The sequence below is a fragment of the Labeo rohita genome, chromosome 16 (assembly GCF_022985175.1).
Source record: "Labeo rohita strain BAU-BD-2019 chromosome 16, IGBB_LRoh.1.0, whole genome shotgun sequence".
Taxonomy (NCBI): domain Eukaryota; kingdom Metazoa; phylum Chordata; class Actinopteri; order Cypriniformes; family Cyprinidae; genus Labeo; species Labeo rohita.
Window position 1 is genome coordinate 1,139,543 of NC_066884.1, and position 25,138 is coordinate 1,164,680.

Consider the following 25,138-nt stretch of genomic DNA (forward strand, 5'->3'; position numbering starts at 1 on the left):
ACGGCAGAGCAGGGATGTAAGTTAGACAAGAATATCTCCGATTGAGTGATTGAGGTGTTGTGTTGCTGGATGTAATAGTGAACATAGTGGTCGTCATTTACTCCCGACATCTGGAAGATGCAGTGGAATATGTTTGTTTGTGAAGGAATGCGCCTCCCGATCTACATAAATGCGTCTATGTTCGTGTGAATCATTCATGATCCGGTTTCACCTACAGCAGAAGTAAGTAAAAGGTTTTTTTTATGAATCTTTGCATCATCTTTCCTAATAACGTGCTAATTAGCAAGGTTAGCGGCTAAACGTGGGTATATGCGGCTAAAGTTAGGGCTGGGAATCGATTCCAAAAAGAATCGATTCCTTGATTCCGAGGTGTTGGGAATTGAGAGTCGATTCCAAAGGTTAGAATCGATTCTGTCAGGGGGAATCGACTCCCCATTCAGAGCAGTTTTCATTTCAACAAAATCAAACGAAAGGCTGCATATCTCGCCTGCTGTCATCAAATGTCGCTGAATGTTGATTCATGAAAATAAACTGAATGAAAAGAGTCAGTACTGAGCACGTTTGAGTTTGAGGATGCAGCCTTCTGTTAAGCACTCATTAATTTGCCTCTTGCTCACTAATAGTGATTAGAAGTCTGATTTGTTGCAACAAAAGGTTCTTTATTACATTATTCAGCTGAACTTTACACGACTCATTTTATTCAGTCAATAAACACATGTCCATTACTGAGCTGTGGGCTATGACTAATTTCATGGGCAATGCAGACAAAATTATAATTTAAATACAGAAATGTGTCATCATTTTTAAATACAAAGCTTTATATTATGATAAAGTTACTTTCTAAGACCTTTATCCTACAGTCAATGCAAAATTAGGTTCCTCCAATCTAAATAAACAAGAATTGAAAAAGAATCAAAAACAACAGTCCCATCGATTCCAGAACCAGGAATCGGAATCGATTCCAAAATTCTCGGAATCGAACAGCCCTAGCTAAAGTAAACAATCTCTCGGAGCACGGCTCCAAAAGAGGGGCGGGGTGAGCAGAGCTCATTTGCATTTAAAGGAACAATCCATCAGAATGGGATGATTTTTGCAGAGCTCATTTTTCAAGGTAAAAAGGGTGTTGTTTTACACTACCATTGAGACTTTTTAAAGTATATTGTAGACTTTTCATTAAGACCCTAAAGAATCGTATCAACTTGTGGAAAATAGGCATCCAATAGCCAATTTAACTCTGCAAAGTCTCTTTTGAGATTGTCTCTGTACAGGGTGTTAATTTCTCCCTTCAGATTTTGGATGGACACTTTCAGCTGTTTTTTCATTTGGCAGAGGTAAAAGTTTGGTTATGAACTTGTTCACTTATTTCCACTATTTCCACTTCCAGCAGTGCTAGACTGTAGTAACTGTAGTGACTGTGTTGTGGAGGAGGATGTTGTTCTCTCTTTTCTTCTGAATTGGTCCTTTCCTCTGTCCTGGCATGGCGGGGAAGACTCAGTGTGCTCAGATGTCCCTAGAATGGGGTTTTGATGCAAGAGTTTGCTTCTTCCCTTTCCACCATTTCTTTTAAGGAGTGTAAGGTCTTTTCAGAATGTGTGAGGGCAGCATCATTTCCCTGCACCATTACACTTCCATTTTGGTAGAAGTTCACTGTTAGGTGCCTGTTCTCGGGGTCCTCTTAGCCTTCATATATACACAGTTGTCTTGTTTTGTGAAATTAATTTCTAGATGAACTTTCTTGTTGTTCCAATGAAGTTTGAAAGAAGTTCCTTATTCCTTATTTCCTTGTTTTCAGGGTATTTTATCTATTTACAATAATCGTGTGTTCCTCATGACTCTTGGTTAATTTTGTGCCTGTTTTCTTGAGGTTATCTCATTTTAAAAACAAAATGAGAAACAAAATCTCAAGAAAGTTCAGGAGCTTACACTCTCTCTTACGCTCTCTCGCTTGTTTCATCATGGGGATCAAAACAATGTCCCCCCATAAGGTCAAAATTTACTGGTATTACTTTGTATGGACATTTGGTCCCCAAAACATAATGAACACTCACACACACACACACACACACACACACACGTCTGGTTTATTATCTTTGTGGGGACTCTCCATAGGCGCAATGGTTTGTATACTGTCCACACTGTATTTTCTATCCCCTTACCCTAACCCTACCCCTAAACCTAACCCTTACAGAAAACTTTCTGCATTTTTACTTTCTCAAAAAATCTCATTCTGTATGATTTATAAGCTTTTGTACCCATGGGGACCACAAGCCAGTCCCCACAATGTCAAAAATTTCAGGTTTTACTATCCTTGTGGGGACATTTGGTCCCCACAGCGTAGCAAAAACAAGTACACACACACACACACACACACACTCAATTACAAAAGCATGAAATTTAATAATAGAAAAATAGAATTCAATAATAGAATAAATTATTAACAAGCTGTAATCTAAAAATAAAAATTAATTTCATTGTTAACAATTAAATGCTTGTTTAAAAATTAAATAAATTATAATAAGAACAACTACTTGTTCTATACAGTAGAACATAAAACACTGGGTCTACATAAGGTAAAAAATGAAAATTATTTATTGACGTGTGTAATTTTGATAATAATAATAAATATTATTCATGTGACACTCTAAATGACTGATTTCGATCTACACAAATAGTTTTAGAAAAGCACAGAAAAACACTTGTTCACTCAGCAGGACTCACACACACAATGATCTTACTTTCTATATGAGGATTTATTACACACAGAAGTTAATCTGGAGTATTAATGTCATGCAGAGAAAAGAAGAGACTCTACAACATCTCACTGTTACTGATTCAACATCAGCTCAAAGCATCATGGGTAGAATCTCTCTTCAGTCTGTTCTGATTCATCAACACAGTTTCACTGATGATCCTTGATTAACATGAAACCCAGCATAGAGCGGCTGAGTGAATGTGGTCTGGACTGTGTGGATGAGGCTCATTGTGTCAGAGACGCTGTAGAAGGACAGAGTTCCTGCACTGTGATCCACAAACACTCCTATTCTACTGCTGATGGACTTTACATTGAGATTAGTCCAGATTTTATTGTGTCTGAATGAGTAACTGGAGGGAGAGCAGATCAAACTCCAGGACTGATCATTGAATCCAAACCCACACCTATCATCCAATCCCTTCCTGCCGATGCTCTTATATGACACTGATATGTACACATAATTTCCTCTACACTGCAGCTCCCAGTAACAGCGTCCACACACACTCTCTCTACACAACACCTGATTATAATGATCAAATCTGTCTGGATGATCAGGATACAACTGATTTGTGCCAGTACCAGTAATCACTCTGTTCTCCTCAGAGAGATGGAGGAGTTTATTCACTGTGTTCAGATCCGGAGTGAGCTGATGGGAATCTGATGGAGATAAAACACATCAGAATCGGGAATTATGAATCTGTTTGATGTTTTCATGTAGCTTCATGTTCAGTGTATCATCAGTGTGTCAGTACAGATGAGCAGATATCCTGTGCAAATCATCATTTACATCATCAGTTATAAAACTCTTCTTTCACCTTCTACAGGAAGAACATGAACACACTCAGTGAGTTTTTCTGCTTGTTTTCTTACTGACTTACATTGTAGGAAGTCGTTCCTGGTCCTGGGAACAATGTTGGTGAATGTGACTGTGGAAATCAACAGACATGAACAGTGTGATTCTCATGATCCTGCATCCATTCCTAACACATTTCTAATATGATGTTCTCCATGATATGAGATGATGATGGACTCGTTTCTGAGAGCAGATGAATCTCCAGGACTTTACCTCTGTCTGAGATCTTCTTGAGTTCCTCTTTGCAGAAATCCTCCAGTTTGTCTCTCAGCTGATGGACAGATTCTCTCAGATCATCAGAAGAGAAGAGAGAAATGGTGGGATCGTCATTTACATCTGTAGATTCAGGAGGTGCTGAGAGAGACTGGAAACTCTACAGAAAACAGAAATTAAAAAATCATAAGCTCCACACTTCACCCAATAACCTGAATCAGCATTCACATTTTTTAATATTTCTAGTGAAAGCAATCAGTGATAATCACTATAAAAAGCATAAACAATATTATGTAACACTGATTAGATAAATTCATCATAATAATTACTGTTTTCACCACAATTTTCGAGAAAATCCACCACAAATTCAGTCAATCTGAGGGTGTTTTGGCGCCCTGGAGAAGTTTTGACATGCCCTGACATTTGTGCTTTTTCAGTATCTTAAAAACATATTAATGGCTAAAATCTGATTACATTGTAATCAGCACAAACTGGGCTACAATAATATGTAAGCAACATGAATGTATATGTTTGTGTTTTTGAGAAAACTACGTTTATGCGTGTTGAGTGAAAAACTAAAATTTTTAAGTCACTGAAATAAGACCATGAAACACATTCAGAACATCTGTTCACAAGACTTTTGAGAACTGGATGTGGTAGGCTAGAGTTTTATCTACAAGATGATGTGAAAATCATCTCATTCACTTGTTTACAGAAAACAATATGTGATGCAGTCTGTGAAATTTTACCTATTTTACCTATGTAAAAGACTCCTCTTTAAATTCATCTGATCCTTCATCTCTGGATGTGAAATAGTCCGTTGTAACATCATTTAGGGCACCGACATTACCAAGATTGAGCAGATTGAGACGAGTGAGATCGGTTAAGTGAGCAGCTGCAGTACTAGACGGCGTTGTCCCTCCTCTAATGGCCCATCAATGAGACTGTGACTGTCAGGTAGAAACAATGTGAGAAGATTCAAAGAATTTTTAGATTATTTGTATTTTATTTACAACACAGTATAATCAAAACATGCATAATAAAGGTCAAAAGCACATTATTAACTACACCAGACCTGGGCATTGCACGGCCCCCAGGCCATGTCTGGCCCTCTGGCTGTCCTTGACTGGCCTGCTTGAGGTAATTCGTCAATTAAAAGACAATCGCAAATAGATATTATTAGGTGCACGCAATATAACCGCACTGCTTTTATTTTTGAGGCAACTGCTATTGTTGTTGTTGTTGTTGTTGTTGTTGTTGTTGTTGTTGTTGTTGTTGTTGTTGTTGTTGTTATTATTATTATTATTATTATTATTATTATTATTATTATTATTATTTTTAATTTACATAGCCTATATGTCCGTTCATGCGACCGCATCTTAAATGTGTTTATCATGTAGGAGCTATTAAGAAAGGTAAGTTTGCCATTAGCCCTTAAATATGTTAGAATTATGAATTTATTTTTTTCCTTATTTTTGTCTAACTATTTTTCTTCACTACACGTCTTTTTTTTAAATCTCATTTTTGTATCATTGCATGTTAAAAACAGCCTAATTTACTTAGGCTAGTAATGCAGATGCAAAATGTGAAACTGCTGTCTAGGCTAGCATTTTTATAAATATTTGTAAGGTATTATATATTCAGCATATTTTACTTAACTTGTTTTATAAATTAATTATTTAATCCATAAATTAGTCATTACAGCATGTTTTTTAGGCTAAGCGACATCCGTTTAATCTTTATCAACAGCAACAACTATGATCAAAGAATTGGAGCAGCATTAGTCTGTTAGATAATTTTAAAATGTCAAATAGCCTTTTATTTATAGGTTGTAACTACATCTTACTTGGATATAGCCTGGTGAAGATTTATTTTAATAACCCTGTTTGTGCGGAGTGTGGGAATGCACCTGCGCAACAGGGGGTCGCCTGCGCCAAGAGTTGCATTTTTCCAGATAATGAAACTTCGAAACTGATCTTATTTATGCAATATCACAATAACATTAAAACGTCGCTTTTGTAAAATACTGAAAACAAACAGGCTTTCTGCCGTCACTGAATCTGGAGCACGTCACAAAAAAAGAACCAAAACTCAGACATGAGAAATAAATCTTTAGAAGGTTTCAAATGTCTACTTTTAAACGAACCAATGCAAAAACAAATATTCCCCAATTATTTAATCTGTATGAAGGTTGCATTTCTCTCTAAAGGCGCGTCCAAAATCAGGATTGGGTATTTCATCTTTGCAGCCGACAAGGACTCATAAACACTTGTTTATTTATAAATAATTAAAATATCTCCTTTTTTTTTATCTCCCAACACCTTCATAATCATTATGCGACTTTTGCCCGTGCTTGATGGCAAACTGTATGTGTGTGCATGAGCGCGGAATGTGGAAGACTCATTTCGGATTAGCTGTAATATAAATTTTTTTGGTCATGTTTTTTGTAACGCATGTCTATTTCCCTCTTCTAAAATATTCAATATGTTCATAGACCGATACTTTTCTGATGTCTAGAATCAACTAACGTAAGTAGGCTAATAAAAGAAAGCCTTTCTCCTTCGGTGGATCTCGCCGTGCGTCGCATCGCGTTCTTTCTCTGAGGGAAATACTGTATAAATCTTACTCCTCACAGCGCGTCGTCTTCCAGTAACAAAATGAAAGTAGTTGAGATAAACAATAAAGACAAGTCTCGCTGCTTTGTTTACGTTGATGTGGGCAGTACGGCGCGTGCGCCTCCACGTGGATGATTGTAATATCAAAGTGTTCGTAGCTCGTGGGCGTGATCAAATTAAAAATAATTAGGTCTGACGAGAAAGACTGGACACAGGGTTGGTTTCATACAGATTACTTTAACACATGATATTTGTTTTTGATAAGACTTACTCCATTTAAAAGTAGACATGTCAGGCTTTCTATAGAAATATCTCTCGTGTCTCTGTGTGGAGTATTCGCTGAGTTTCAGTTCATTTTACTGACACATTTCTTAGTGATGATCACAGAGAACAACGCAGCAGACTGCATACCCTGTTTGTTTTCTTTATTTCACAAAACCACAGAGTGTTGTTGTTATTATGAGCATACACAAATAAAAGTAGATTCCTTACAGATTCCATTGATGTATTGCTTTTATCTGTACGATCAAAAATGACGGAGTAAATAAAGTTCTTTTTGGCATTATCAGAAAAATTGCCACAAACCGTGCCGGCACGTTTTTCGACCCCAGAGGGTTAAGCCACGAATATCAGAAAAAAGTCCCATCCATTAATTCATTGTGTTACAGGCAAATATAAATCAATTTTATCAAGTTTAAGGGCCACATAATCCAATTTTGATGAACCTTACTCATAACTGGTACTATCGAGTTCACTGATTTCATAATGAGTTAAATAAATTAGTTAAAAAGTTGGAATGTGAGTGAAGTTTTGAACTGTTGGTGGTGCTAGTGGTGTTTGACAGCTAAATATATCTTCTAGAAGAAAGAGCTCAGAGAAATGATTCCTAAAAGATTTCCAGAGGTGTAAGCCATTTGTAAGCAACATCTCTTTTAAAAAGAATGAGAGTCAGATGAGAGTCTGACTGATGATTATATAATAAGACACTGAAATGTTTGACAATGAAATGTTTCTCTGTGAGTCTCCTGTCACAGCAGGATGTGTCTCAAGTGCACTATGTTGGTGTTCTTCTAGATCTGTGTTACCTGCAGGAACTGGATGTGATCCTGTGTGTGTGAAAGCTGCTCCAGCTCAGCGTCTCTCCTCCTCAGATCATTGATCTCCTGCTCCAGTCGCTCCAGTCGTCCTTCAGCTCGACTCACCGCTCGCTTTTCCTGATCTCTGATCAGCCGTATCAGCTCAGAGCGGCTTCTCTCAATGGAGCGGATGAGCTCAGTAAAGATCCTCTCACTGTCCTCCACTGCTGTCTGTGCAGAGCGCTGTTAGGACACACAGTGATTCAGGCTTCAGTGGGACTGAAAGAGACAAGAGAGTCTGAACTGAGACTGAGACAAACTTCTCTGCTTCTCCAGACTCACCTTATGAGACTCCACAGCCTCTCTCAGCTGCTGAAGATCTTTCTCTCTCTGCTGGATTCTCTGCTGGAATGTCTTCTGAGTCTCCTTCAGCTGGTGCTGCAGGACAAACAGATGATAGTGAATCTCACAGAAAACTGCTGGCACTAAATCAACATATGAACAGATGAATCCAGTAAACAAAGGGTGAGGCAGTATTAAAGGTCACTTATCCAAACTGATAACTAATGACTGTAGGTTCAAACTCCAGAAGTGATGATCAGTTACAATTACTGTACATGAAATATCATGAAGCATAATGAGTATTTAGCAATATTTCATCGGTGTCTAGTTTTAAATACCTGTTTCTCTGTCCTCTGTGCTGCAGCTGATACAGTGTCGTGGTTTTTATGTTCATCCATACACAGCACACATATACATTTCTGGTCAGTGCGACAGAAAACCTCAAGGATCTTCTCATGTTTCTGGCAGATCATCTCCTGCAGTCGTCCAGTGGCATCAGTCAAATTGTTTCTTTCCTTTAAACAAACTCTCATGTTGTTCAAGGTGATTCTGACAGTAAGAGTTCAGACACATCAGACAGGACTTGACGGCTTTGTATTTTGTTCCAGTACAGATGTCACACTGCACATCTCCAGCTCCAGCGTAACAGTCAGCAGGAAGTTTGGTCTTCTTCAGTTTCTCCACCACTTCATCCAAGATGGTGTTTTTAGCTAAAGCAGGTCTTGGACTGAAGGTCTGTCTGCACTGAGGGCAGCTGTAGACTCTCATCTGATCCTCCTGATCCCAGCAGTCTGTAATACAGATCTTACAGTAACTGTGTCCACAGGGAATGGCCACTGGATCCTTCAGGAGATCCAGACACACTGGACACAAGAACTCATTCACTGAAATTCTGGCTTCTTCTTCCATTTTACTGCGTGAATACAGAGACACAAACACGCAACAGCTCAACTGCACTTTCTCTGAACTCGGGTGATTCCTGTTTTTTTGTTCTGTGTTTGAGTGACGTGTGTAAAACAGGTGTGTCTGTAAGGTCTGCAAGTTCCTGCTTCTGTAGGGCTTCGTTTAAACCTGGCTGTTATAAAGTAAAGTAATAGTAATAGTGATATGTAGGCCAAGTATGATATTTGCCAATATTGGAATTTGTCCTCTGCATTGAACCCATCAGAGCGCACACAGTGAGTAATAAACACACACATCAACCACTAGGCCACAACTGCCCCTTGATTCAGGTTGATTCAGGTTTAATTAGAGGTCAAACTCTGGGAAAGTGACTCCTGTTGTGTTTTAAGTCAGGCCTCATTCACTATTCCCTACAGTAGTTCAATTCCATTTAATTCACATTTATTTGTATAGGGTTTTTCACGATACACATTGTTGCAAAGCAGCTTCACAGAAAATGAAAGTTTAGGAGTATTTAGTACATTACATTTAGGAGTTGTTTAATATACATGTAACTGAATGTAATTGTTTGCATTTACAAGGTTAACAGGTGTTTTTGGAGTAAAATCAATTTCTCTTCCATAAGATTGCTTAGTCTTTTTGGCCGAGTTGTGTTTCTTCATGTCGTAAGCTCTATATGGGCACGGCTTCTTTTTTGATTTAGATAACAATTGTTTTTAACTGCCACATTTATCAGTGTACAATCATTTGTGTGATGGGATTGACGGCATATGGATGTCTTTAATGTCCTTTGATACGAACATATACACTTGTTTCGAAGTGGAATCATGAAGCATGGTGTTTGTAGCTAAAGCAGGTCTTGGACTGAAGGTCTTATCTGATCCTCCTGATCCAAGCAGTCTGTAATACAGATCTTACATATACACTTGTTTCGAAGTGGAATATTCGGTGATGTCCACTTTGTAGGGCACTTACGGTCAAATAAAACAAACGGCATACGTGATAAGAGATACATACGAAATATGCAGAGCCCGGGGGCACCAGGACTGGGATTGGGAAACGCTGCCTTAACCTAATCCAACCCTTTACAGAAAACTTAATCCATTTTTACATTTTCAAAAAATTTTATTCTGTATATAAGCTTGTTTCTTCATGGGGACCAAAAAATGTCCCCACAAGGTCAAAATTTAATGGTATTACTGTTCTTGTTGGGGACATTTGGTCCTTATAACATAGGCAGAACCAGGTACTGTACACACACAAACACATTTAATTCAACAGCATGAAATTAAAAATGATTGATGTGACACTATATTAAAACTAAATGACTTATTTACATCAACACAAATAGAGCTGGAGAAAAGCACAGAAATACTCAGTAGGACACAAACACACAAACACTAGTCTTACTGTTTATATGAGGATTTATTACACACATTTATTTAGGGATGCACCAACACTGCTTTTTCCAGAATTAGGCAAGTACCAATACTTCTATTTTTGATACTTGCCAACACTGGCTACAGATACCTGTATTTTCATTGCATTTGTAATTTTTAAAATATTGGGTACAGAAACCAAAACAGTATGTATAATATTAGTTGGCTTAGTTCATTTAGCAAATAGATATTTCCTTCAGTTATTTTCACACTTAATTATGCCCATTAAAATGTATCATACAAGTTTTTGTCACTTCCACTGTTCATTTTTTTGCTCTGTGGTAGATCATCTTTAATTGAATAGCATTAGAGCTGCTCTACTGCAGCGGCTCAGTAATGTCATCACAAGATGTTTTGCTGTAATAATGCAGAGAACCACTCGTTATAAATCTTGTAACTATGATGAACACATTATTAGAAATATAAGATTGTTTTTCATCTGTGCTGCAACCAAAGTGACAATATAATGCAGAACAATCATGAAGCAAGCAAAACATGCCCACGTTTGTACTGTTGCAGAATGAGATGGACATGTATAGACTAACTAAATTTTGTTTTATAGACCTACTGATGAGAAACTTTTAATCCAAATGATGTGTGTGCTGAAGTGAACAGCAGTAAAGATCACACAATAGAAGTGCTCTCTCTCACTCTCTATTTCTCTCCTTGACATTAAGTCATTAAGAAGAAACTCTATAACATCTCACTGTTACTGATTTATGATGCAGCTCAAAGCATTATGGGTAGAATCTCTTGTCAATCTATTTTGATTCATCAACACAGTTTAACTGATGATCCAGATCCAACCCAAAAGCCAGGATAGAGCGGCTGAGTGAATGTGGTCTGGACTGTGTGGATGAGGCTCATTGTGTCAGAGACGCTGTAGAAGGACAGAGTTCCTGCACTGTGATCCACAAACACTCCTATTCTACTGCTGATGGACTCTACAGGGAGATCAGTCTCTATGTTATTGTGTCTGAATGAGTAACTGGAGGGAGTGCAGATCAAACTCCAGGACTGATTATTATACCCAAAGAAACACTCATTATCTGATCCCTTTCTGATGATGCTCTTATATGAGACTGATATACGCACACCATATTTATTGCCACTCCACTGCAGCTCCCAGTAACAGCGTCCAAACACACTCTCTCTACACAACACCTGATACGCACAATCAAATCTGTCTGGATGATCAGGATACCACTGATCTGTGCAAGTGTTAGTCATCACTCTGTTCCTCTCAGACAAACGGATATCTATATATGCTGTGTTTGGATCCAGAGTGAGCTGATGGGAATCTGATGGAGATAAAACACATCAGAATCAGGAATTATGAATCTGTTTGATGTTTTCATGTAGCTGAACTCTTCATGTTCAGTGTATCATCAGTGTGTCAGTACAGATGAGCAGATATCCTGTGCAAATCATCATTTACATCATCAGTTATAAAACTCTTCTTTCACCTTCTACAGGAAGAACATGAACACACTCAGTGAGTTTTTCTGCTTGTTTTCTTACTGACTTACAATGTAGAAAGTCGTTCCTGGTCCTGGGAACAATGTTGTTGAATGTGACTGTGGAAATCAACAGACATGAACAGTGTGATTCTCATGATCCTGCATCCATTCCTAACACATTTCTAATATGATGTTCTCCATGATATGAGATGATGGACTCGTTTCTGAGAGCAGATGAATCTCCAGGACTTTACCTCTGTCTGAGATCTTCTTGAGCTCCTCTTTGCAGAAATCCTCCAGTTTGTCTCTCAGCTGATGGACAGATTCTCTCAGATCATCAGAAGGGAAGAAAGAAATGATGGGATCGTCATTTCCGTCTGTAGATTCAGGAGGTGCTGAGAGAGACTGGAAACTCTACAGAAAACAGAAATCAAATCTCATCAGCTCCACACTTCACCCAATAACCTGCACCAACATCAGATTTGACTTGACTGATCTTTAGTAACTCACCTCAATCCAGCACTTTCACATCATCAGCTTCATTCTTCTCATATTCATTATATCACATTAGAGCTACAGATTCTAGTATTTGACAGTAACTAAAACTAAATGTGATTTCCAGGTGATCTCAATCGTTCATTCACATGTCTATTGCAAGCAATCAAATGCTTTGTTTATATTTCTAGACTGGAGCTTGTAGATCTGTGTTACCTGCAGGAACTGGATGTGATCCTGTGTGTGTGAAAGCTGCTCCAGCTCAGCGTCTCTCCTCCTCAGATCATTGATCTCCTGCTCCAGTTGCTCCAGTCGTCCTTCATCTCGACTCACCAATCGCTTTTCCTGATTTCTGATCAGTCGTATCAGCTCAGAGCAGCTTCTGTCAATGGAGCAGATGAGCTCAGTAAAGATCCTCTCACTGTCCTCCACTGCTGTCTGTGCAGAGCGCTGTTAGGACACACAGTGATTCAGGCTTCAGTGGGACTGAAAGAGACAAGAGAGTCTGAACTGAGACTGAGACAAACTTCTCTTCTTCTCCAGACTCACCTTATGAAACTCCACAGCCTCTCTCAGCTGCTGAAGATCTTTCTTTCTCTGCTGGATTCTCCGCTGGAACATCTTCTGCGTCTTTTTTAGTTGGTGCTGTAGGACAAATGAATGATAGTAATACCCGAAGTATACTTCAGATTTTTTATGCGTACGCTAGCATACAGTATGCGTACAGTTGAACACGCAGCCTTTTAAAGTATAGTCCATTTGATAGTGTTCATGTACACTGTGGCAGGACTAGCAAACGACAGACACAGTGGACGTGACGTCACTTCGGCGGTGCTCGTTTCCTCAACGCTCCCTTCCTGGACCCACGAGGACACCAGCGTGCATGCACGGGGAAGAGACCGGTCTCCCGAGGAGAGGCGCACCTGGCATTTCAACAGCGGTGGTGATGAGGTTTTATTTACGTCAGATGTGCCTCATCACACGCTGCCAGACCTGGCTGTTTCGACCCCCCCTCCTCTCTCGCACGCCCACTCCCGTTGGGATCCTGGTGAAGGGCGGTGTTTACTGGACAGGGTGGCGATGATGAGCAGGGGGAGGCATCTGACTTGTCACATTTACATAAAAATCAAAGTATACTTTGGTATTAAATCTCACATGAAACTACTGCCATTAAATCGTCGTCAGCATATGAATCCAGTAAAAATGGAACTTAAAACTAATAGCTGTAAGTTCAAACTCCAGGAATGATGATCATTTACAATCATTGAACATGAAGCTTAAAGCCTGTTTCATAAAGCAAGCGTAAGGATCATGAAAGTGAAACTGACACAGATGTAGAGCTTCACACTGACAGTGTTTGTGTGTTCTGTGTAAATTAAGCTGTGACTCTACACAGAAAATAAACAGACTATTGGATCACTACACTGAGTATTGACTTTATTGTTAGTTTTAAATACCTGTTTCTCTGTCCTCTGTTCTGCAGCTGATACAGTGTCGTGGTTTTTATGTTCATCCATCGTACACAGCACACATATACATTTCTGGTCAGTGCGACAGAAAACCTCAAGGATCTTCTCATGTTTCTGGCAGATCATCTCCTGCAGTCGTCCAGTGGCATCAATCAAATTGTGTTTCTTTCCTTTAAACAAACTCTGATGTTGATCAAGGTGATTCTGACAGTAAGAGTTCAGACACATCAGACAGGACTTGACGGCTTTGTATTTTGTTCCAGTACAGATGTCACACTGCACATCTCCAGCTCTAGCGTAACAGTCAGGAGGAAGTTTGGTCTTCTTCAGTTTCTCCACCACTTCAGCCAGCATGGTGTTTCTAGCTAAAGCAGGTCTTGGACTGAAGGTCTGTCTGCACTGAGGGCAGCTGTAGACTCTCATCTGATCCTCCTGATCCCAGCAGGCTGTAATACAGATCTTACAGTAACTGTGTCCACACTGGATGGTCACTGGATCCTTCAGCAGATCCAGACACACTGCACACACAAACTCATTCTGAGAGAATCTGGCTTCTGCCATTTTACTGCGTGAATACAGAGACACAAACACACAACAGCTCAAACACACTTTCTATCTCCCTGAACTCATGTGATTCCTGTTTGCTGGTTCTGTGTTTGAGTGACATGTATAAAACAGGTGCGCGTAAAGCTTGCCAAAGCACATGGCAGAAATAAAGATTATGATTGCGTCAGGAAAAAAGGGCAGGAGGACTGGCTTAACGTTATAGTCAAGGTCAAAGTCAACTTTATTTTCAAATCTGCCATATGTACCGGACATACAGAGAATTTAAATTTCGTTACTCTCAGACCCTAGGTGCATACACGTAACATTAAATACAAGGTAGAATTAGGAATGCAAAGAAATACAATTATACATACACATATATATATATATATATATATATATATATATATATATATATATATATATATATATATATATGGTGCAAAAAGAGCTTATGAGTGTAATAAAGTGACATAGTAATAACAGACAAAAGTCTTTAGAGGTAGTCTGAGGGTAGTAAGTGGGTAGTAAGAGGTAGTTAGCAGAGCACCAATACTACACAAAGTGACTGGTGCCGGTCGGTGGGTGTGGGTGTGTTTGTGTGTGTGTGTAAGTGTTAGTGCGTGAGTGTTTGTGTGTGTGTGTGTCACAGTACAGGAAGTTTGTGGGGCAGAAGACGGGAGTGGGGGCAGAGCCGGGAGAGAGTTTAGCTTCCTGACAGCCTGATGGGTGAAGCTGTCCTTCAGTCTGCTGGTCCTGGCCTGGAGACTCCGCAGTCTCCTCCCTGATGGCAGCAGGCTGAAGAAGCTTTGTATAGGGTGGGAGGGATCAGCTGCTATGCAGAGCTTTTTTTGGTGAGACGGGTACTGTAGATGTCCTGGAGGGAGGGGAGAGGGACACCAATGATCCTCTCAGCTGTTCTCACTATGCGTTGGAGAGTTTTTTGGCAGGACGCATTGCAGGCTCCAAACCACACAGTGATGCAGCTCGTCAGGATGCTCTCGATGGTGCCTCTGTAGAAGGTGTACTTGATGGGGGCCGGTGCTCTTGCTCTTCTCAGTTTGCGGAGGAAGTGGAGACGCTGCTGTGATTTCTTGGCCAGTGCAGTGATGTTGTTTGTCCAGGAGAGATCCTCAGTGATGTGCACACCCAGGAACTTGGTGCTGCTCACTCTCTCCACAGACGCACCGTTAATGGTCAGAGGAGCATGCTGAGTGTGCTCTCCTGAAACAATAATCTCCTTCATTTTCTCCACGTTCAGAGAGAGACTGTGTCTCTGCACCACGCGGCCAGGCGGCTCACCTCGCTTCTGTAGTCGGTCTCATCCCTTTTGCTAATGAGACCCACCACAGTCGTGTCGTCCGCAGACTTGATGAAGAGGTTGGAGCTGTGCGACGGTGTGCAGTCGTGGGTCAGCAGAGTGAAGAGGAGGGGGCTCAGCACACATCCCTGAGGGGCCCCCGTGTTAAGAATGATGGTGCTGGATGTGTTACTGCCGACCCGTACTGCTTGTGGTCTTCTGGTGAGGAAATCCAACAGCCAGTTACACAGTGAGGTGTTGAGTCCCAGCTGGACCAGTTTTTGAGTGAGCTGTTGGGGGATTATAGTGTTAAATGCTGAACTGAAGTGAATGGAGTGCAGTGGAGATGGCGTCATCGGTCGAGCGATTGGGCCGATACGCAAACTGGAAGGGGTCCAGGGAGGGGGGCAGGACAGTCTTAATGTGCTGCATGACTAGCTGTTCAAAGCACTTCATGAGGATGGGAGTAAGTGCAACAGGACGGTAGTCATTAAAGCAGGAGGGAGATGACTTTTTTGATGTTGAAGATGTCTGTGAAGACATCAGTGAGTTCCACTGCACTGTCTCTCAGTACGCGACCAGGAATGTTGTCAAGACCCGGAGCTTTGCGTGCGTTGATCCTACTGAGGGATCTCCTCACACTGTCTGGGGACAAAGTCATCACCTGGTACCAGGAGGGGGTGGGGTCTTTTGTGCAGTGGTGGTGTTTTGCACTTCAAAGCGAGTGAAGAAGGTGTTCAGCTCGTTCAGCAGGGAGATGGTGCTGTCACAGGTCTGTGGTGGGGGCTTGTAATCTGTGATGATCTGTATGCCCCGCCACAGGCTCCGTGTGTCTCTGCTGTCTTTGAAGCGATGGGATATTCCCCTGGAGTACTGTCTCTTAGCCTCTCTGATGCCACGGGACAGGTTGGCCCTAGCTGTCTTCAGGCTCGCCTCATCTCCGGCTCTGAAGGCAACGTTTTGAGCTTTCAGCAGCCTGTAGACCTCCCCTGTCATCCATGGTTTTTGGTTGGCACGGACAGTGATGGTTTTAGTGACTGTTACATCCTCAGTGCATTTGTTGATGTAGGCTGTAACAGTCTCTGTGTACTCCTGGAGGTCGGTGGTGTTGTTGTAAGTGGCAGCCTGCTTAAACATACTCCAGTCTGTGGTGTCAAAGCAGTCCTGTAAAGCCTCTGAAGACCCTTCCGGCCACACTTGTATCTGCTTACACAAGTAAATAAATAAATAAAAAGTGAGTTTTTGTTTTTCAGAGAAATGTATGAACAACAAACGCAAACAGTGCAGCAAGTAGTGAAAACAACTGCACAAATCGTCTTGTGCAACAAATATACAAACAGTGCAAATGATTCACAAACTACAAACAAAATGAGAGACAATATACAGAGTGCAACAGAAAAAAGTTACTGCAAATGATCTTTATAAACTATATGAGAAGAATTATCATAATATAACAGTCAAATTGATCGATCGATGGATCGGCTGTATTCGTGTTTTACCGGGACAGCGCATAGACGTGAAAACATTCCAGTGCATTATCAGATATGTACAGCTGTTTCATCCCTGCTTTTGTTTTGTTATATGTCAAAGTGCTCTGTTGTGTGCTATTTTGTGTTTGTTTTCATGCACACACAACGTACTTTACTTTCACTTTGAGTTTGTTCAAATTTCCAAAGTAACATGCTAATTGGTGATTCATAAGTCCAACAACTATGTTTATTGGTTGAATAGATGACAGTTTGAACCAATCTGGGCACTGGGGTGGGACTAAGCATCAACAATCGTTCCTGCTTGGCTGAGAGGAACGAAATGCATTGGTTTCCTCTGACGAATCAATGCGATCAAAAAATGATGACGCAATCACGTTTACTATGGAGCCTCTGAATATCCAAATGAGACAAACGTGATACAGAAAAAAAGTGGGGGATCTGTAGGACACACAGTGATTCAGGCTTCAGTGGGACTGAAAGAGACAAGAGAGTCTGAACTGAGACTGAGACAAACTTCTCTCCTTCTCCAGACTCACCTTATGAGACTCCACAGCCTCTCTCAGCTGCTGAAGATCTTTCTCTCTCTGCTGGATTCTCTGCTGGAACGTCTTCTGCGTCTCCTTCAGCTGGCGCTGTAAAACTGAAAAACTGAACATTTGAAGTGACTGAAATAAGGCCATAAAACACATACAGAACGTTTGTTCACACGACTTTTGACAGCTGAATCTTGTAGCCTAGAGTTTTTGCTTCAAAATGATCTTGTATTTGTTTTTGTAATATACTGATTTAAATTTTCGAAGTCACTTTTTGTTTCGAAAGGGTATATGCGAGGAGCCGTGAATGATCATGAATAATAGTATGATTCACACCTGAGAAGACAAAAGCCCACATAATGAGCTGCATAAGGAGAGTCAGGTCAGGTAGTGTTTGAGAGGGAAGATTTACAAGAAAGAACGAGGACAAAAGAAATGTATATAATTTTGTTTGTAGTTTATTTAGAATATATTTAACTATCACGTCTTTTTCTGAGGTCAATTCTGTCTTATTCCTCTCAGCGCGTCTTCTTCCAGAAACGAAGTAGCCAAGATGAACTTGAGGAAAATTCTCGCTGTTTACAGTGATGTGGGCATTTACATGCCACGTGGACATGTGAAGAGTAGTTATTTATACAGGACAATTAGCTTAATATATTTGCTCCCTTGTGTTTCTGTGAAATCCTGTAGTCCTGTTCTTGAGTTCATATCTCCACAGATAAACACATATTCCTGGGCCTGGACATGTCTTGTCTCTTTCTCCAATGTGTAGAACACGTCTTCACTGTAGTAGGGGAACTGTTTTGGGACAGTAGTAATTCCTTATGTAATTTAAGCCAACTGGTATTTACCAGTTTTTACTGTCAGTGCAGCTGTGGAATTTAGAGTTATACAGTTATGTCTGATGTCACCCATCTCCAGAGTTTCTGTCTGTCCTTTGAGGGCCTGTGCGGTGCTCTCGGATTGTAGAAGCAGCGCTGAGCTGGATGTGTTGTCAGCATTGGGTGAGTTTGTTGCTGGATGCTGTGGATCTTTCTTGGTCTTGTTCATCTGACTGGAGTGGGGTCTGTTTGATGGTGGAGGTGTTTGGTGATGATTTGCTGTAGGTGTTTGTGTCTGTGGGTGTCCTGGTTCAGTCTGGGGATTTTGGTAGTGTCCTGATGTGGGCCGGGTCTCTGGTGTAAGTGTGCTCTTTGGTAGTGTTTTCTGTGGGGTGTGGGTCCTGAATGATGTCCTAATGCAGGGTGTTTCATGTAGTGAAACGGTGGGTCTTTCAGTGTTTTTGCACACACCTGGAAACAGCTTTTCCTCTTGTAGGAATTTCCCATTGGAGTCCATGAGGATGTTGATTCCAGCCTGTGTGTTTTGTGTCTGTGGTCTCTCATCTGAATTAGTCCTTTCCTCTGTCCTGGCATGGGCGGAAGACTCGGTGTGTGCTTGAATGTCCCTGGAATGGTGTTTTGCTTGCAAGAGTTTGCTTCTCCCCACAATTTCCTTTAAGGTGGTGAAAGTCTTTATAGAAAGTGAGTGGGCAGAATCATTAGCATCACGATGACTTAAATATTGTGCTTTTTCTTAGGTTTATCTCATTTTAAAAACAACAACAACAAAAAAAAAAGGTTAAGGAGCTTTTGTTGTGCATGACCTTTACACACGCACAAACACACACACACACACACACACACTCAGTTTCAACCGCTTAAAAATTGCATGTCATTTACATGTTTTAAGATACGTTATTAGGCTGTAACCTAAAAATAAAAACAAATTCCACTGTTAACAATTAAATGCATGACAATAAAAACAATGACTCATGACTCATGAAGAGACTCTATAACATCTCACTGTTACTGATTCATCATCAGCTCAAAGCATTATGGGTAGAATCTCTCATCAGTCTATCTCATTTAAACATAGCTGGACGTGGATGAGACCAGAAGCCAGACACATTAAATTTGCATACTGCCGCTCCCACTCTTACAGCAAAAATAAGGTGAATACAGGCGTTAATACTGAATATTTAACATTATATTGATTGTATACATGTACTTCGTAGACATCCTTAATCTCTAATAACTGCAGTCTGCTCACTGTTGTTCTGTTGTTGGTGTTTCTTTGTCTGAATATGGCACGTCACATGCTGTGTGATATTTGTGTGGTATCGAGACATTTTAACAAGTGCGAATACAAGTACAGGAGCTCAGTATCGGGCCCAATACCAATACCAGTATGGGTATCGTTGCATTCCTATTATTATAAAAGTAAACTGATGTAGAGCTTCACACACTGACAGTGTTTCTGTGTTCTCTCTGGTTAAGCTGCAGCTCTACACAGAAAATAAACAGACTATTGGATCATTACACTGAGTATTGACTTGATTGTCAGTTTTAAATACCTGTTTCTCTGTCCTCTGTGCTGCTGCTGATACAATATCATGTTTTTTATGATCATCCGTCGTACACAGCACACATATACATTTCTGGTCAGTGCAACAGAAAACCTCAAGGATCTTCTCAAGTTTCTGGCAGATCATCTCCTGCAGTCGTCCAGTGGCTTCAGTCAAATTGTGTCTCTTTCCTTTAAACCAATTCTCATGTTGTTCAAGGTGATTCTGACAGTAAGAGTTCAGACACATCAGACAGGACTTGACGGCTTTGTATTTTGTTCCAGTACAGACGTCACACTGCACATCTCCAGCTCCAGCGTAACAGTCAGCAGGAAGTTTGGTCTTCTTCAGTTTCTCCACCACTTCAGTCAGCATGGTGTTTGTAGCTAAAGCAGGTCTTGGACTGAAGGTCTGTCTGCACTGAGGGCAGCTGTAGACTCTCATCTGATCCTCCTGATCCCAGCAGTCTGTAATACAGCTCTTACAGTAACTGTGTCCACACTGGATGGTCACTGGATCCTTCAGGAGATCCAGACACACTGGACACAAGAACTCATTCACTGAAATTCTGGCTTCTTCCATTTCACTCCTTGAATACAGAAACACAAACACACAACAGCTCAACTACACTTCAGTTTCTCTTTCCCTAAACTCATGTGATTCCTGTTTCCTGGTTCTGTATTTGAGTGACGTGTGTAAAACAGGTGTGTCTTCAAGTCTTTAAAGCAGGTTCCTTATTGCTGCTGAGTTTAGTCTCAACACACCTGGCTGTTATTAAAGTACATGCAAAAACCACACTCTCTCAATTAGTTTTCAGTTTTAGGTGTTTTATTTATATTATGACCAATATTAGTACATTTGTGTTACCAAAGCATTACAGCACTGATGCATAACAGTTCAGTCAAAACAGTGCAAAATGAGAGTAATGCAAAACAACTCCAAGAAAGAAAGAGGGGGAAAACAATAATTGAAATACAAAAAAGTAAATAAAAGTAATTACGATAATTCAGTAAGAAAAAGCATGAATAATAGTTCTTTAGACTCGAGTTGTATCTCTCATGTTATGACAGACTCGTACTGTGCTGCTAGAACACAGCAGTCATTCTCGTAGTAAAATTGGCAGTTTCTCAATTTGACAGACCCAAAGTTGATGTATATGTTTAATTTTATGCTAAAACTATGTTTTGGCTACTTGTTGCTTTCTGCTTCTTCTCTGTGTTGTTTTCAGCTCATCTGTGTGTTTTCTGGTCTGTGTGTTAATGTTAGTGTTTGTTAGTAATTTGACTGTGATCAGTTAGTGGGTTTAGTTCTGACAGTGAATGCTCTGAGACATGAAGGATCTAAATCTGTAATCATATGTGACCCTGGACCACAAAACCAGTCTTAAGTCGCTGGGATATATTTGTAGCAGTAGCCAAAAATACATTGTATGGGTCAAAATTATAGATTTTTGTTTTATGCCAAAAATCATTAGGAAATTAAGTAAAGATCATGTTCCATGAAGATATTTTGTAAATTTTCTACTGTAAATATATCAAAACTTAATTTTTGGTTAGTAATATACATTGCAAAGAACTTGATTTGGACAACTTTAAAGGCGATTTTCCCAATATTTAGATTTTTTTGCACCATCAGATTCCATATACTGAAATAGTTGTATCTCGGCCAAATATTGTTCTATCCTAACGAACCATACATTGATGGAAAGCTTATTTATTCAGCTTTCAGATGATGTATAAAGCTCAATTTCGGAAAATTGACACTTACGACTGGTTTTGTGGTCCAGGGTCACATATAATCTACAGAACTGTTCCCAAGAGGTCAACAAAAGCTGTATCTTCCTAAAGTGTCCCCTCGTGTCCTACCATTGACAGTGTACAGACCCAGACTTCAACAGAGCTGCAGGAAGATCTTTTATACTCTTATTGACAATATAGTCATTGGTTATTTCTGTGGAGGTGAGAAGAATAGTTATTAATACAGGACAATTAACTGTTAATATATTTACTCCCTAAATACAGTACAGATCACAGTGTGCACACCTTAGTTGAATAAAAATCCAAAATTATATTTTATTGAACTGAAAGCCAGCTTAAACAATGCAAATCATCCATGTAAACACATACACGCACACACACACATTATATAACCAAATTTTCACAGAGTTTCTGTTAAGATGGAGTCCCACTGTTGATATGTAAGAACAAGAGAGTGTCCACATATTCTGGACTGAGACTGGTGCGTCTCTCCTCAGTTAATCTTCCAGCAACACTGAAGCTCCTTTCTGACAGGTTCTTGTTGCTGGGATTGACAGGAGCTTCCTGGCAACTGGCACCAGCCCACCTGACATCTCCTGCCAGAAGTTGAGAAGGGACTGACTGATCATCTTTGTAGGCTCTTTCATATACTTCAGCACCAACTTGTGGCTCCGAAACTCATTAGTGTTACCATGGTCCTCCCTCTCCTCCTCCTGCTCACAGCTTGAGAAGAAACCGTGCACCTCTGTGCCTGTGGCCAGTAGGTGTTTGTGAATCTTGACTTTACAGCCACTGGCACCTTACGCTTCATTATGATTTTCATGGCTACAAAGTGCATGGGGAAGCCTTCATCTTCTCTTATATTATTGGTGTTCGGCACCACTGCCACCAACTGTTATGTTTGTGCGGAGCACGTCATTCACTTAACCAGCCACACCAAAGCAAACAGGAGGAGAACATAAAGAGACGACAAGAATTGAGTTCAAAATTAAAATATATAGTTTATTTATATAAAAGGGATATTTGTGTATGAAGTTTGCTATCATAGTGTTATTGCGATTCCCAGTTCTGCCCACTCCCGTTGACATTTTTTCTGTCCCGTCCCAATCATGTGATTAATAGTGATTTTGTTTCCATGATTTTGATTCCCAAAAAATGTGTCAGCCTCTAGTGCGCACACACACACACACACAGGTATTTCTGTTATTCTGCGGACTTTCCATAGGCGTATTGGTTTTTCTACTGTACAAACTATATTTTCTTTCCACTTACCCTAAACCCACCCCTCACACAAAGGCATATTATATTTCTGTATGATTTATAAGCTTGAGGACCAAAAAAATGTCCCCACAAGGTCAACATTTACTGGTATTACTGTACTTTTTGGTCCTGATAATGTACTGTAGGCAGTACCAGGTACACACACACAAAACACACACTCAATTTCAACAGCATGAAATTTGGTCATTTACACGTTATAACCATTGATCAGTAATACAATAAATTATTACCAAGCTGTAACCTAAAAATGAATTCCATGGTTAACAATTAAATGCATGACAATAAAAACAGTGACTCGTGACACTGGAAGTCAAAAGAACATAAAACACTGAAAAGGGCCGGGGCTGCATAACGTGAAGTATGAAAATGATTTATTGACTGTGTGTGATCAGTTGAATTGAAAGATCATTTTGATAGTATTAATAAAAATTACTAATGCATTAGAATCATGAATGAGGTGACGGCTAAGAATGTTGGAACAGGAATGAAGAGACAGGAAGTCCGGGGTGGAGATAAAGAGTCTTTTATTAATGTCACTTACTAGTCAAATGTCAGATGAGAAGTAGCAAAGTGGAGATAACTACATATATCTCCCTCTCTGCTTTCCCAAGCATTAGCATACTTCCCAGTTCCCAGTGCACTATGTACTTGTTTATCAGTTCTTAACAGAAACATGGGAGGTAGTTCAGCCTTGCATATAAAACTATGATTATATGTTACACAGTATGAGAAAAATAAAGACTAAAAATATTTAAAGTGTATATGATCTCACAGCTGTGACACTTCATTAAAATTGAAATACTGATTTCAGTCAACATAAACAGAATTTGAGAAAAGCACAAAAGTCATTCAGAAGGACTTAAACACACTGATCTTACTGTCTGTATGAGGATTTATTACACACATTTATTCTGACATGTTATTTCACTGACAGAAGTTCAGCTGCAGTATTAATGTCATGAAGAGAAATGAATAAACTCTACAACATCTCACTGTTACTGATTCATCATGCAGCTCAAAGCATTATGGGTAGAATCTCTTGTTAATCTATTCTGATTCAACAACACAGTTTCACTGATGTTCCACCATTAACCCAAAACCCAGCATAGAGCGGCTGAGTGAATGTGGTCTGGACTGTGTGGATGAGGCTCATTGTGTCAGAGACGCTGTAGAAGGACAGAGTTCCTGCACTGTGATCCACAAACACTCCTATTCTACTGCTGATGGACTTCACAGGGAGATCAGTCTTTATGTTATTGTGTCTGAATGAGTAACTGGAGGGAGTGCAGATCAAACTCCAGGACTGATCATTACATCCAAAAAAAAACTTTTTACCTGATTCTTTCCTGCTGATGCTCTTATATGACACTGATATACACACACATCCACTCCACTGCAGCTCCCAGTAACAGCGTCCACACACACTCTCTCTACACAACACCTGAGAATATACATCAAATCTGTCTGGATGATCAGGATACGACTGGACTGTTTTAGTGTAAGTAATCACTCTGTTGTTCTCAGACAGATGGAGGCGTTTATTCACTGTGTTCAGATCCAGAGTGAGCTGATGGGAATCTGATGGAGATAAAACACATCAGAATCAGGAATTATGAATCTGTTTGTTGTTTTCATGTAGCTGAACTCTTCATGTTCAGTGTATCATCAGTGTGTCAGTACAGATGAGCAGATATCCTGTGCAAATCATCATTTACATCATCAATTATAAAACTCTTCTTTCACCTTCTACAGGAAGAACATGAACACACTCAGTGAGTTTTTCTGCTCGTTTTCTTACTGACTTACAGTGTAGGAGGCTGTTCCTCTTCTCGGTGGATGCAACTGTGGAAATCAACAGACATGAACAGTGTGATTCTCATGATCCTGCATCCATTCCTAACACATTTCTAATATGATGTTCTCCATGATATGAGATGATGATGGACTCGTTTCTGAGAGCAGATGAATCTCCAGGACTTTACCTCTGTCTGAGATCTTCTTGAGCTCCTCTTTGCAGAAATCCTCCAGTTTGTCTCTCAGCTGACGGACAGATTTTCTCAGACCATCAAAAGAGATGAGAGATCTGAAGGAATCGTCATTTCCATCTGTAGATTCAGGAGGTGCTGAGAGAGACTGGAAACTCTACAGAAAACAGAAATCGAATCTCATCAGCTCCACACTTCACCCAATAACCTGCACCAACATCAGATTTGACTTGACTGATCTTT

At 40.1% G+C, this 25,138-nt stretch overlaps 3 protein-coding genes and 1 pseudogene across 5 annotated transcripts in view; 1 reads left to right on the forward strand and 3 right to left on the reverse strand.

The window, feature by feature from the left end:
• Positions 1-25,138, forward strand: part of cdk14 (cyclin-dependent kinase 14) — a 230,623-nt gene that overhangs the window by 108,461 nt on the left and 97,024 nt on the right. The gene's annotated exons all lie outside the window — the stretch shown is intronic.
• On the reverse strand, positions 2,790-8,838 carry LOC127179024 (tripartite motif-containing protein 16-like; annotated as a pseudogene).
• LOC127179018 (tripartite motif-containing protein 16-like) lies at positions 9,944-14,427 on the reverse strand. The gene is made up of 6 exons (XM_051132261.1): positions 13,606-14,427; positions 12,698-12,793; positions 12,365-12,598; positions 11,908-12,067; positions 11,723-11,770; positions 9,944-11,494 (listed from the first exon to the last, which is right to left on the reverse strand). Exons 1-6 carry the CDS (start codon positions 14,176-14,178, stop codon positions 10,968-10,970), a joined length of 1,638 nt encoding a protein of 545 aa, XP_050988218.1. The 5' UTR covers positions 14,179-14,427; the 3' UTR covers positions 9,944-10,967.
• LOC127179019 (tripartite motif-containing protein 16-like) overlaps positions 23,418-25,138 on the reverse strand; it is a 21,103-nt gene continuing 19,382 nt past the window's right edge. Inside the window, exon 6 of the mRNA XM_051132264.1 lies at positions 23,418-24,488. Coding sequence (XP_050988221.1) covers positions 23,968-24,488 — 521 coding nt within the window. The 3' untranslated portion in view covers positions 23,418-23,967. The remainder of the gene's footprint in view (positions 24,489-25,138) is intronic.

Excerpts from the sequence above, each read along its gene's own strand:
- LOC127179018 (XM_051132261.1), bottom strand. The coding sequence starts at position 14,178 with ATGGCAGAAGCCAGATTCTCTCAGAATGAGTTTGTGTGTGCAGTGTGT. Across the intron at positions 12,794-13,605 it reads AACAGAGGACAGAGAAACAG|CACCAACTAAAAAAGACGCA; the intron begins GTATTTAAAACT and ends TTTGTCCTACAG. Across the intron at positions 11,495-11,722 it reads CAGGAACGACTTTCTACATT|ATTCCCATCAGCTCACTCTG; the intron begins GTAAGTCAGTAA and ends TATCTCCATCAG.